Source organism: Lepisosteus platostomus, chromosome 3, assembly GCF_059453375.1.
Source record: "Lepisosteus platostomus isolate fLepPlt1 chromosome 3, fLepPlt1.hap1, whole genome shotgun sequence".
NCBI lineage: Eukaryota > Metazoa > Chordata > Actinopteri > Semionotiformes > Lepisosteidae > Lepisosteus > Lepisosteus platostomus.
Genome location: NC_142613.1, coordinates 4,815,366 through 4,828,681, shown reverse-complemented (window position 1 = coordinate 4,828,681; position 13,316 = coordinate 4,815,366). Strand labels below are relative to the sequence as shown.

The 13,316-nt window shown below is 38.8% G+C and overlaps 1 protein-coding gene across 2 annotated transcripts in view; it reads right to left on the bottom strand.

Moving 5' to 3' along the window:
- Nucleotides 1-13,316, bottom strand: part of gfra2b (GDNF family receptor alpha 2b) — a 107,537-nt gene that overhangs the window by 73,543 nt on the left and 20,678 nt on the right. For both annotated transcript variants that reach the window (XM_088624026.1, XM_088624027.1), the window contains exon 3: nt 3,044-3,103. In XM_088624026.1, coding sequence (XP_088480152.1) covers nt 3,044-3,103 — 60 coding nt within the window. The remainder of the gene's footprint in view (nt 1-3,043; nt 3,104-13,316) is intronic.

Genomic DNA, 13,316 nt, shown 5'->3' with positions numbered 1-13,316 from the left:
TACAACCTTCTCCCACACTGTGTGTTTACCCAGCAACTTTTCTAACTCATCAGCTACTGCTCGGGTGAGCCTAGCAGCAAGGAAGGTGATGCCAGACTCTAATGAAAGAAATAAGCTTCAGTTGTATCCTCAAGATATGAAAATGGAGTACTGCACTTCAGCTGATGTTCAAAAGATGTGTTTGCTGATATACAAAGCTCCAGGCAAAATATTAGCCAGGTTTATTATCCCATAGGTATCTTTTTTGAGTCAGCTGAAAGGAACTGATTGCAAGTTACTGTATAGATCTTCTAATGGCTTAAAGTCAATGATCTTCTACAAGCTCTTAAGTCAACAGATTTTATGATCATAACTCTCACTGCATTAAGTGTGGGAGTCCTAAATTGATGCCACAGTAACATCGATGCAGGAATGTTGTGTATGCAAAACAAGAAGCTTAAATTCCTAATGAGCTCACTGCAATAACCTGCATATTAAACGATAGAACTCATAAGCAAGGTCGGTCCCTTGAGTGAAGCTACAGTGCTTCGAAACATTAAATGGCAATTAAAGTTTAATTAGCAACTGCCGCAAAAGACAATTTCAAGTAAAATCATAGAGGTGCTTTAAAAAAATTGAGACATTTGATTAGTATAATAAAAGTTACTGTAGCACACTTGTATGGTAGCATACATGGTGCAGAATTATTTTTCTCTGCTGCAGTATCATTAAAAAATTGCATTACATTGATTAACTTATTCATGCAATCCTTACATGAGCACATAGTGTGGGGAAATAATGCAGGGTTACCTCGTGAAAACTATATCATTTTAACAGATTATAAAATGTTCTAAAATTCTAAAATCTACGAATGACTCTTCATTTGAAATATTCTGGTCAATTTTGGTCATCATGCTGGGAAGCATTTAAAAAAACACAGATAAGAGTGTGCAGGCAGATAAAAGGAATGCAGCCTCTTTATTCTTGAGCAGATAATTCTGAGGGCAAGTTGTCAAAGAACACATCTGTCTACACAGGCCCATTCATGGCCATCTTATTTAGACACTACTGCACTGTTCTCTTGTGAATGGAAGCTCCAGGTTCTATGTTGTCAGTCCAAAGTTTCTTGGCAGTAGTCTAATTATTTTATACACCCTCCACCAATACATGTTCTGGCATTTCAGCAACCTTGGCTTGTCTCCTACATCTTTATTTCTCGATATTGACCTTATCATTGGTGTAGGACATTTCTGTCGCCTACTGTATGTGTACTTCCCTATGTACCTTTTTAGAAACTAAAGTACAGCATATGGATTTTGGATAGCAGTTAATTGTTTTGGAGGTCATTTTGATTAATTGATCATTCATAATGAATGTGATATCTGAGTATCTATAATGGTTGGTCATTACTGAGGGAGTTGATTCGGGCAGAGGTGATGCATAATTTAAGCTGTTGAATGTCAACCTTGGTGAAAATCAAGAAGGGATCAACACCATCATGCTATCAGCAATTTGGTGGCTGGACTAAATCAGTGCCAAAATGTGTCAACTGGGTGTCAAAGACAACAGTTTTTAAGATGTCAGGATGATGTAGCTAAACACAAACACCAAGATCGGTGCTAAAGTCCAAGTCTTATACTCGTCATAGAAGAGTCTAGTGCCTATAGAACACTTGGGCACTTATTGGCCACCTGACTGTGCAGCACTACACTGATCGAATCCTGGGACTCAAATACTGACTTTGCTGACAGCTCATCTTCATGTGACAACATTGCAGTAGGACAATGCATGTTCTCGTGGCGCTCAAGTAACAATGACTTTCTTGTGAGATAACAGCCACATTGAACCACACTAAACTTAAGTGTGATGAGCTGGCATGACATATGGCTCAGAGATCAGGAAACAGGTGCATTCTTATCCAGGCTCTATGAGAGTCACGGATCTCAAATGATAGCAGTTGAAAATCTAAAGATCTGAAGATCTAAAGCCTGGTACAAAAGACAAGATGAACAGTTTATATGGCTTTCAACAGTGGCCACACACTGCTAACCTGTCATTTTCACAGTAAACCCCCTGATGATCAGCCCTCTTGTTGGGAAATGTTAATCACCATACAGTAATACATTGACCTGTGTAATATCTGCTGAATATCAGTGTCCCTTAGCAATAAGTTTGTCTTTTCCTAATTACAGCTATGCAATCACAAGTGGTATATTTCTTTTGACGCTCAGTATATAATTGATTTAGTTTAGAATGCTGTTCATAACCTTACTGCTTTGGAAAACACTTGATGGCCAAGTACAATTAATACCTGAGCTTTTACTGTGTTTCTCAATTTGAGAAAATTAGAGACTAGGTTTCTCAAATTAGATGATAACCATTAATAATGATAACCATTATTTAATCACTCATTTAAAAAAAATAAAACATGGCACATAATGTGTTTTCATTCAATGCACTTCTGTTGAAAAATGTAGTGGCTGACATTAGTACATTTACCTTTTTCTATTTTTTTAATTTCAAATGAATTTAAGAACATGATAGTTTAGAGAGTACAAGCTTCATTATAAAATATTTTCCTATTTTGCATGACTTGCACAGAAGTTGGAATACATTTATCTTTGACTTCCCCAAGAAAATTAAATAACTCCAAACATAGACCAAAGTCAATATAAAAGTTCCCCATGTTTGTGTCTCGAGTTATATCTGCTTTTATAGGACTTTTCAACATATAACAAATGTTCATTTATATTTAAATATAAATAAAGTACGTAAATAAACAGTACTTAGACAAACAGTGAATGAGCATTCAAACTTCAAATCAAATTCAAATCTTAAGTCACACAATTCAAAAAAACAATTACTGTACATGTGGATCTCAAACGCCTAGTTGTGAAAAATGGGCCCTGCAGGCACGATACAAAAGTGGACAGCAGGCTGTAAAGGATTTCCTCCAAAACAGAAAAACCTCACATTAACTAAAGAGTGCGGGCTTGCAAAACCTCATTTTTTACACCGCAGATCACCAAACCTCCACAGAAAGAGAGGAAACACTTGGCCTTACCTGAGATGATAGAAGCAAGGCGAGGAGGCTCGTACGGGGAGGTTTCATAGAACTCTTCTCCTACAAAAAAATAGAGAGCAAGTTTCAAACCGTGTAAAACAGGGACTAAGCCAGACCTCCCCCGCTGAACATGTTTGACAACATATTGGAGCATGCCATATAATTTAAATGAGCTCTATATTTTTGGGGTGGAAAATGGAAAATGAACTGTAGAGCTCTGCACTACGATTTCTACCACCTGGTTAGCCAAACTTCCAAGAGCCCACCTGTACTGTACGTCACCACGCCTTCGATGACATTCTGCATGTTATTTACACCATAGAGCCCAGCCAGCTCTGGTACTAGAGAGCCACAGTCCACCAGGTTTCATAAGCCACTCGGAAATCATCAACTTTTGAACACTTGGAACAATTTTGCTTTTGGCCGCATAGGCAGGTTATGTTGAGTAGTTTAGAGATAATATGACAGGAAAATACTAAACGTATGTATTTCTGAAACACTACAGCTGGACATTTTGGTTTTAACTGAACTCATTAACTTACCAAAAACTCACAGTTCTTTCCAAACTGATGGAGTGCCCACTCATTCCTGCTGGACTCTGGCTCTTCCGGACTAGGCACCCTTACATTACAGCATCCACCCATTTTCTGTTTCTTCCAATACAGGGTCACAGGGGAACCACAGCCTATCCCAGCAAGCAATGGGCACAAGGCAGGGGACAACCTGGAAGGGACGCTAATCCATCGCAGACACACAATGCAACACACAGACACAAACACAGATGCATACATACTCACACCAGGGCCAAATTTCCCAGAAGCCAATTAACCTGCCAGTATGGTTTTGGACTGGTGGGAGGAAACCAGAGCACCCAGAGGAAACCCCAGCACGAACAAGTGGAGAACATACTGTACAAACTCCATGCAAATAGCACTCCAGGTCTGGAATTAAACTACTGTATGGCCACAGCACTGGAAGGAAGCAATGCAAATCACTGCAACACCAGGCTGGCCAGCATAGAGTATCATAGGAAAAAGCTGCAGTGGTGAGCGTATTTTTCACACAAAAATCTCAGACCAAATTGCCAAACTGGGATGTTGCACTAATACACCTGCATAGGAATGGTAATAAGTCTTGCTTTCCAAAGTTTATAGTTCCATCTGGATTTAGCTTGGTTGCAGGCACTTGCACAATTTGTGCTAATTAACTGCACAAATGTACAAATCTTTTAAAATATGCAGCACCTGAAGCTGACTTAGACAGTCTACAGCTAAAAAAATGAAGAAATGTTTTGAACTGCTGTGCAATGGGAGGTTTATTTCATTCCCTGAGCTACCATGATAATAGGTATAAATATTGAACATACTGCACATGCCAGAACCAGCTCAGTACACAACAGTTAAAAACTATTCTATGGCTTTGATCATTTGATGATATGGTTAAAATGAAAAGCAAATTACTTGTTTATTTTAAGAGAAGGCTTAAAATAATGATGCGGTAATGTCTAACAAAGAAAAGAGATTCGGGGCACTGACACTGTATGCCTCACTTTGTATACAGTCCCGTCTGTCTTGTGATAAAACAGCGACCTAGAATTTTAAGTGCGGGGAAAGTATTTATGGAGAATCACGAATAAGCAATCCACTGCCTGTAGTGTACCAGCACATCACTCCCAGATGGTTCGTAATCTGCTGTTTAAAATTCACAGCCGTTCTATTTGATTTAGAGCAAACCCTCCAGTGTGTAATTGGTTTGCATTTTGATCCTAATAAAAACATAACAAGCCCAGTGTCTAGGAGAACAGGCCCTGTAGGAGCACAGAGGAGGGTGAAAGCATCTACTAGCAAACCCTTATGGTGATCCAATAACTGAAACATTGAAAAATAAAATGTCATCTATGGGACACTTTCATGTAACACAAGGACCATGATGATCAATATAAAGAAAAATTAACTAAGGAAGTTAACTAAGGAACAAATACATCATAAAAGATTTATTGGACATTTCTTAAAGGAATTTAACAAAAGCGGGGAAGATGTGAGCTATCTAAGATGTCATGAGACATCATGAGAGAAAACTGATTCGCTTTATTCCTGGTTCGTTTTGATCATGAATTAAGGAATCCCAAAATAATAAGCAAAAAACACACCTTTTCATGAAAATATTCAAAAAGATGGTATGAACCACCCCCCCAAAACAGCTCTGTACAGCTCTTTGGATAAATAAGAGAGTTTTAAGGCATCTGGAAGCTTTAGCTTTGAAATTGCCTCGTTCCAAAGTTATTGTAACCTTTTGTCTTGCGGTGTGTTCAGATCTATTTAAGTTGGATGCTGAACCCCATCTACAACAAACACTGAAGCTGGTCTTTCATTCTGTTGCCAGTCTGACACTGTTGTGGGTTTCCAGCACAATAGCTCTGGGAACAGCTTTGTGACGCTGGCCCTCGGGGCTTCAGAAGCAGCTGATCTGAGGGGAAAATAGTTAATCCTGCAAGGTCAACAAGGGTGCCACGTGTCTGAGATCGCTGGTGGCAATCTGGGCTGTGCTAGCACCCATCTGTGACAACGAGCTCCCAAAGAGCCAGGCTCAATTGGCTTTATTCTCCCCGAGCAGAATGGGTATGGAGCCAGAAAAGGTTTTCTTTGACTAGACATGTGACAGTGGCTACGGCGGTGGGCTGGGCATCTCTAAGCCACCTCTTCCACAGCTCTGTACTTTGTGCTGGGGAGAGGGGTAGCAGTTTGAAAAGAAACATGGAAAATATGTAAAGACAGAGCCATTCCAAAAATGAAGAGTTCTGTTCATAGGACCAATCAGCTGGACATTCAAAAAGGCTGATTAGCAATTCTGGTAACTGCAGCTCTTTTCTTCTTTTCTTTTGGTCTGCTACCAGAGTGACAAATGTGTCATTTCCTCCGGTAGCTAATTACAATGCATTGAAAAATGGACCAATCTTTCACGTTGTGAGAAATCTGAGAAATTCGGTAGACTGACATGATTTGACCATTCTGCTATTTCCTGCATGTCTAAATATAATTTATGCAAAAGCTTTCCCCATTATGATTGTGGGAAATGCAATTAGAATATATTGTGATGAAACTAGCAGTTTCAGCACATTATTTTAGAGATTCAAGGCTAGCACTGATAACATGGCTCTAGAGAGAGAATGAAGAGACTTTGAACACAGGTGCAGTGACCAGGGTCTCTTTATCAGTGCACCTCTTCCTACAAAGATCCTGCGAGGGGGTACCCCCTGTAAAAGACAGATATTTAGCCTTGTCTCCTGACAGGACCTGAGTTGCACAAGAGACAGTGCCATTATTTCCATCAAGAACAGCCCCTTGTGCTAATCTTGCATATGTCCGACCCTCAACTCACTCAAAGCCAGAATCAGCTCAGCACACAACAGCCCTGATTGCAAGACAACTACAACATTTTGTGTTTCCAGCAAAGCTATGTTCAGGGAGGCTCATGGTTCTTAGCTGTAATCCCTAGATTTTCTAAAATCCCTAGATTCTCTGCATCACGGTACACATAACACAACCCTCCTTTCTGCAATACATCACAGGTGTTGATAAGGACATTGTCTGAGTGTTACCTAATTAATCTCCCTTTCATTAGAGCAGCCGCACAAGTAAGGGGACTGTGTGTGCTAGCCCGATAAATCAATTTAGGATCTTTGCATCTTAAATTTACTGGTTTCATCTGTCACAACTCTATATTGTCTTCATCACTGTCTATAAGTTAGACCTACAAGCATGTCCATTTCAGTGCTTATTTATCTGTTGAGCACACACCTCTTATGGTAGGATTTCTGTTATATTTTATATATGTGTAGTATATAATATAGATTTTAACTGCTTTGCACATCTATCCTGCCAATAAACTGAAGTGATTTAGACATGTTCTTCTTTTTCCATTAATACCTACATTTCTTTATATATATTCCCTCTTAAATGCAGTGCCCTCCTGAAGTGTTTCAATCCCCAACGCACAGAGGAAACATCACATACTGTAACAGAATCAGTTACGGATCAGAAAAAGTTTGGAATCCTTTGTTTTGTAGCTATTTTATTGATAGTGTACCTCCATATATTCCAAATTTAAAACCCAAATTAGGCAGAGTTTCTGAAGTTCAACAGACTTCAGTATCCTAATTCCTGATAACCATAAAAGGCGCTTATCTATTAGTAGGGGATGCAAAAAAAATCAGTGTTTAAGATGGATTTCAGCTTCATCTTATCTCAAGTGGAGAGCAGGATTAGAAAGGTCCTTACTTCAAGTCTATTTTATCAGTGATATCAAAAGGATCAGAAACCTTCACGGTGACATCAAATCAAAAGTATGTGAACCACTTACAGAATGATAAGATCCAGCGCTATTGCTAAAAATCAATAGCTAGAATTGCATTTTGTATTTACACTTGTTACTATCCTAACCTGGAATTATCTGAAATCCACAAAGAACTCTAGTAACTTGCCACAGATCAGACTACTTTTTCTAGAAGGAGGCATTACCTCACTAAATGAGGTACAGTACACTGTTATCCAGCTTTAATACATTAACAAATGTCTGAAGCACGGACACATACACCAGTGCCAATTTTACAAAAGCCACTTAGCCTACCACTGTCTTTGGACTGCGGGAGGAAGCTGGAGCACCTGGAGGAATCCCACACAGACACGGGGAAAATATTCAGACTCCACACAAACAGCACGCCAGGAATTGAACCCAGTGTCCCCGAGTTGCAAGGCAGAAATGCTCAACATTGCGCCACTGTATCGCACATTAACACATACTGTATAATAAAATATAATCTATATCCGGCAGTATTTTTTTAATATTTGACTCCAATATTTAAAAATACTTTTGAAAATATCCTTTTACATCAGACCACCATGAAGTTAATTTTTTCCAATCCTGCTTTTAAAAAGAAAGACTAGGCAGGTACTGTATGTGTGCATCAGGTTTCAAGCTACCAATGTGAAGTGAAAGCTACTGTACTGTATATCCTGGAATACTGCTGAAAGGTTACCTTGAATTTTACTCAAACACAGAAACCTGAAACAATTCACAATCCTTTCTTTAATTTTAGAATACTTTCAGTAAAAAAAGTATTAGCTCCATTTTTTAGCCTTAAGCCAAACCAGTGATCTCAGACTTTCAGTCTCTCAAACGTTATGAAATGTCAAAATCTTTTAAGAGAAGCATTTTGAATTGGTCATGCCTGTCTACTTTTGGCTCAGACCTTGAAGACAAGTGGATGAGAGCCCACAATTTACGCTTGACTGCTTCTCATTCATGCCTTGTACTTAGTGGAGTTATTTCCACTTCTTCATTTATAACATTTAAGACTTTGATTTTTGAAGTCACTCCAAAGTTTCTTTCCCATGTGTGGTTTGATATTGATATTGATATACTGATATTACCTATAATCAGGACAATAATCAACTGCAGATATTTATTGAGACTGTATTATTTTAGACGTACAGAACCACCGTGATAAAAAATTTACCTTTTTATCCACTATGCAGATAAAACGTTTTGTGAACCCCTAATATAATTATGGGAAATATAATTGCTTACCTTGATATTTGTTTAATTTAAACAGGCCTTTCCTTAAATAACCAAAAAGGTTTATATTTACCAATTGGCTGATGAAGTAGAAAAAATAATAATTGGTGTATGTGAAGTGAACTCCTACATGTAGTTTATTTAGCACAATTAAGGGGTTAATTACAATCTGGTAGCTCAATAATTGTCCTATATAATGGTCACAATGTTTGTGAGTTTTGTTTTCATGATAAATGTTAATGAAAACATGTCATCAATCTAAATAGATTTTAGAGCTCCTAGGCAAAAGTAGATATTTACGCTACTTCGGACCAGTTGTCCTGCCAAGATCTTCCAATGAAAAACTCAGAAATTAATTCAGGAAGTCACAAAAAATCCCAGAGTAGCATCTAAGGATCTGCAGGCCTCTCCCTCTCTGCAGCTAGAGGGATCATGCCTCATCCTTCAGGAAAGGGAACAAGAGGAATCTGTTGGTCTCTAAAAAGAACAATGCTGCCCTGTGCCAAGTTCATCAAAGAGCATCTAGACGTTCCACAAGATCATTGCAAAAACGTTCTCTGGAAAGACAAGTCAAAAGTTGAACTTTTTGGCCAAATTGAAAAATGTCTTGTGTGGCGAAAACCAAATAACCAAATCCTTTCAACAGAAGAACCTCATCATAACCTCCAAGGACGGTGTTGGGCAGTCTCATGGTCTGGGGCTGGTTTGCTGCCTCAGTCCCAGGACAGCTTGCCATCACTGACTGAACCATGAATGCGTTGTGGTGGCATATCAATAAATAATCAGAGCACCCATTTGTCAGCTGAAGCTAAGCCGAAAGTGACTCTTACAGCAGGATAATGAACCTAAACATACTGTACAAGCGGATCTGCAACAGAACGACTGATAGAAACATTTAACATTTTGGAATTTCTAAGTAAGCTGTTTGTGCAAGGAAACTCCCAAATGTCACTGAAATGAAGCCGTTATTCAAGGAAGAATGGGCCAAAGTCCATAGTTATAGAAACATCTAGTTGGAAGTCTTTGCTGACCAAGTGCTCACGTTTACGTACTTATTCTCACAAGGATATTTACCGCTGGATCCTTTTAATTTAATAATCCAAATATACCTTATGTTTTGTGTTTAACCATGTTTTCTTAACCTTTCATCAAGCACTTTAGGTCCTAAAATTAGCACCTATAAGTCTAAAACACATACTGTAAGAATATGGACCAGCCTAGGGGATTTACAGACTTTTTCTCAGTTATATACATTATATATAAGATATTCCCTTAAGCCCATTACTGTAGGAAAGCATCTATATACAGTAGCTAATCGAGTGGCTATCAAAAATGCACGAAATTAGCATTGGAACCACTAGCACTTGATGGGTTTTCCTTACACTCAGCATATTCACAATTGCAGAAAGTTGATAGCAGCACCATAATGGATAAATACAGCTGCAAATCAAATAAGAGCACAGAACTCCTATGCATCTCCCTTTTGTAAGAGAGAAATAGCAAAGCCATGCAGCTGATGTAATGACCTGCTGTGCTGATGCTGGGAGTCGGCACAAGCCGCACTGTAGATTTAAAAGCATTTAACATGGAAAATGTAGCCAATTAGATGATGGTTGTGCCATTCAGGGGGACATTTCCTGGACCCTACCCCCACTGCAACAGCTACAGTGCTAACACAACCTAACTAAACAATCTGAAGCATTTTTTAAAGAAATTAAGAAAGTGGTCGAACATCTGGGATTCCAGAAATTAAGGATATTTTCCACATTCAACACACTCAAGTGCACACACACAATTGTGAGAAACGATGAAACATTTTTATACCACCAAAATTATTATTACTAAGAGCTCACCATGTGTGCTATTATCCTCGTCATCGTTATCTTTGCTGTTTCTCATTTACCTTTATTTATCTATTGCTGTCGGTTTTTTGAAAGCCCATCAGTCAGCTTTGTCACATCTCTATAACAGGCAACAATAATGGCAACATAGTGTAAGTGGCTATTTCTCAGCACCGCAGGGAGCCTGGATTTCGGATTGCAGCCGCAACTGTCCATCATTCTGCAGCTTGCCTCTCCTCCTCCCTGCCTTCGGCGGCTCTCTGGAGAGAGGCAGCAAGCCTAAGACTGCGACGCTTACAAAGGAAAGACACTGTTTACCAAAGAGCAAAGGCTTTAACAATTACGCTTTTTTTACTTCCTACAGTATGCTGAGGCCACAAGGGAGTCAGCGGACAGATTCAATCTACGCTGTAGCACTCCCCTGTTAAAGTAGGCGGCTGTAGCTACTGTAAACTTAACATTGTAAAGAGTGCAGAAAGTTAGAACGCACTCGAATGACGCACTTTGGTTAATTTGTACAAAATACGCATCTGCTCACTGCAGCACCTCAAATCGCAAGTTCTGCGCGGGTTTTTTTTTTTACAGGCAACTCAAGGAACACGCGAGAACGGGGAGCTGGGTGTGCGTGCGAGCTGCAAAGGCACGTGTCAAGTTTAATTCCACGATGAAAAGTGAAAATGAAGAATGTTTTTGGAGCCTTTGCAGGCGGTCAGTATAGCGGGATGAGGGAGCACGAATGCGTGACACAGGCGTGGATGAGGAGAACAATGAATAAGTCGTTTATTTAACTCCCCGAGGTACTGAAAGCAGTCCTTAGCCTTTTTACGAAGCACAAAGATTCATAGCCTGTGCTGTGCTAAATATGACACTATCCATATAATGTGCCAGCTGAGGTAGAGGTGCACACAGTACCTATGAGAAAGGTGAAGCAAAGGATGGTGCCAAATGGAGATTAAAACAAAAGTTGTACGCTCAAAATCGACTCGTTTTGATTCCGAAAAAAAGTGATCTGTAGAATTAAACAATAAAATAGAATTTAATTTTTTTAATCCTTTCGATTTCACATGGATCCGTTTTGATACGCAGTAAGAATTAAATGTGAAGTTTTTTTTCCCAAATTGTTTTCTCTTCCATGTGCTCTCTGTCTTGTGAGATTAAGTGGTTTATAAGAATATCTGTGTTAAACCACCTTATAAAGCAGGAGAGGCCATGACTTTAATTGCTGAGAAGATCAATACTCAGCGGGAAAAAAAAAGTCCCTCACAGACTTCTTTCTTATTGGCTTTGCTGATAATAATTCCTTCTTTCATTTAATCCTAATTCTGATGCCAAGGTTAATAAAATATAAATGAATATCAAAAATATAAAATAAATGTGTGCTGGATTATTTTAAAATATCTAGTGATATTCAGTCAGAAGAGGCATTCAGTCAGAAGACACAGAAGAGAAAGCTTCTTTATTCTTCAAAAGATGCCCCCCCCAACAGCCTGCCATGTGTTTGTCAATAATAAAATACAAGCCTACTCAGGAATTTCCAAAAATAAAGAGACCCATGACAGGACAGCAGCATGCTTATCCAAAATTTAAAACAACTTCACTTTGGAGTGGGAAAATAGTGTCTTAGCATTATACTGCCAAAGCAGACTGATATCACAGTGTCTCATTTACACAGATCAGAGCAAACAGTGCATACTGTATGTCAGATAACTAAGAAAAATCCCATGGCTTTGTAATTAGATCATGAAAGATAATATTTCTTAATTAGATTCTCAAAGACAATATTTCATATTGGCTCAATACAGTGACATTTTTTTCCAACAAGCACAAGAAAAGGTCACCCCACCTTCCCAGAATACTCCTTTCGCCACTGATCAATTTCACAGGACACCCCCCAGAAATGTGAGTGTGTTTTGTTAAACCTAGGTTAGAAATGCTTCAAAAAGTCCCTTGGTTGATATTCATATGTTACTGTGTGCTTAACCATTTGTAGTCCCATTTATCTGTAACATTCTGTATTTGTCAGTTACAATTTATTTTCAGAATGTAACAATGCACAATTGGTTGTAAATTAATTGTTTGGGAATTTAAAAGTACTACAAATCACAAGGACTCCCTGTAACATAGAAAAATGAACAATAACCACATTTTTAAGCTGTCTGAACTAAGCTCCTCATTATTGATTTACAGATTTGCTGCCTTCCTGATGTACTCTCTACAAAAGCTTGGTGTTTGCATAGGCACGCTTCCTACACAATAAGGGGCAAACACTGCCATCTTTTATTCACCACGAGTACAGGGTGCTGATGCAAAGCAGGTTTTGTATTCGGGGTGGAAAAAGCATCTTTTAAAAAATCCTAAATTCCCCATTTCCATTCTGAGCCATGAGTGAGAGTGTGGTACACAGCAGACATGGTCATAACCCTGACATCTGCTTCAAATTGTTTCACAAATGGTGCTGCATCTTCTTCATTTAATATATGAATAAAAAGAAGAGTGAAACAGATAACTACTATACATCATCGGTCTCAGTGCTCAAGTATACTGCCCTTCTATATTAAAATGAACAGCTGTAGAGATTGAATATATGTACAGTATAAACGGTTACAAAAGAGAAGAGGCCATTCCTGTCATTATCTCATTTGGTTTTTGGCACCAAGAGATCCGAAGATCTCATCCAGCCATTTCACGAAAGAAGCCAGGGTACTGGCTCTGCAACATAGCTAGGCAGCTTGTTCCAGACTCCCCTAGCCCTTTGTGGAAAGAAATGCCTTCTGTTCTCAGTAAGAACGCAAATGGTAGTGTATATCTATTATACCAAAGTGTGGCAAAACATCAACCATGAAATGGAGCAGAGACAC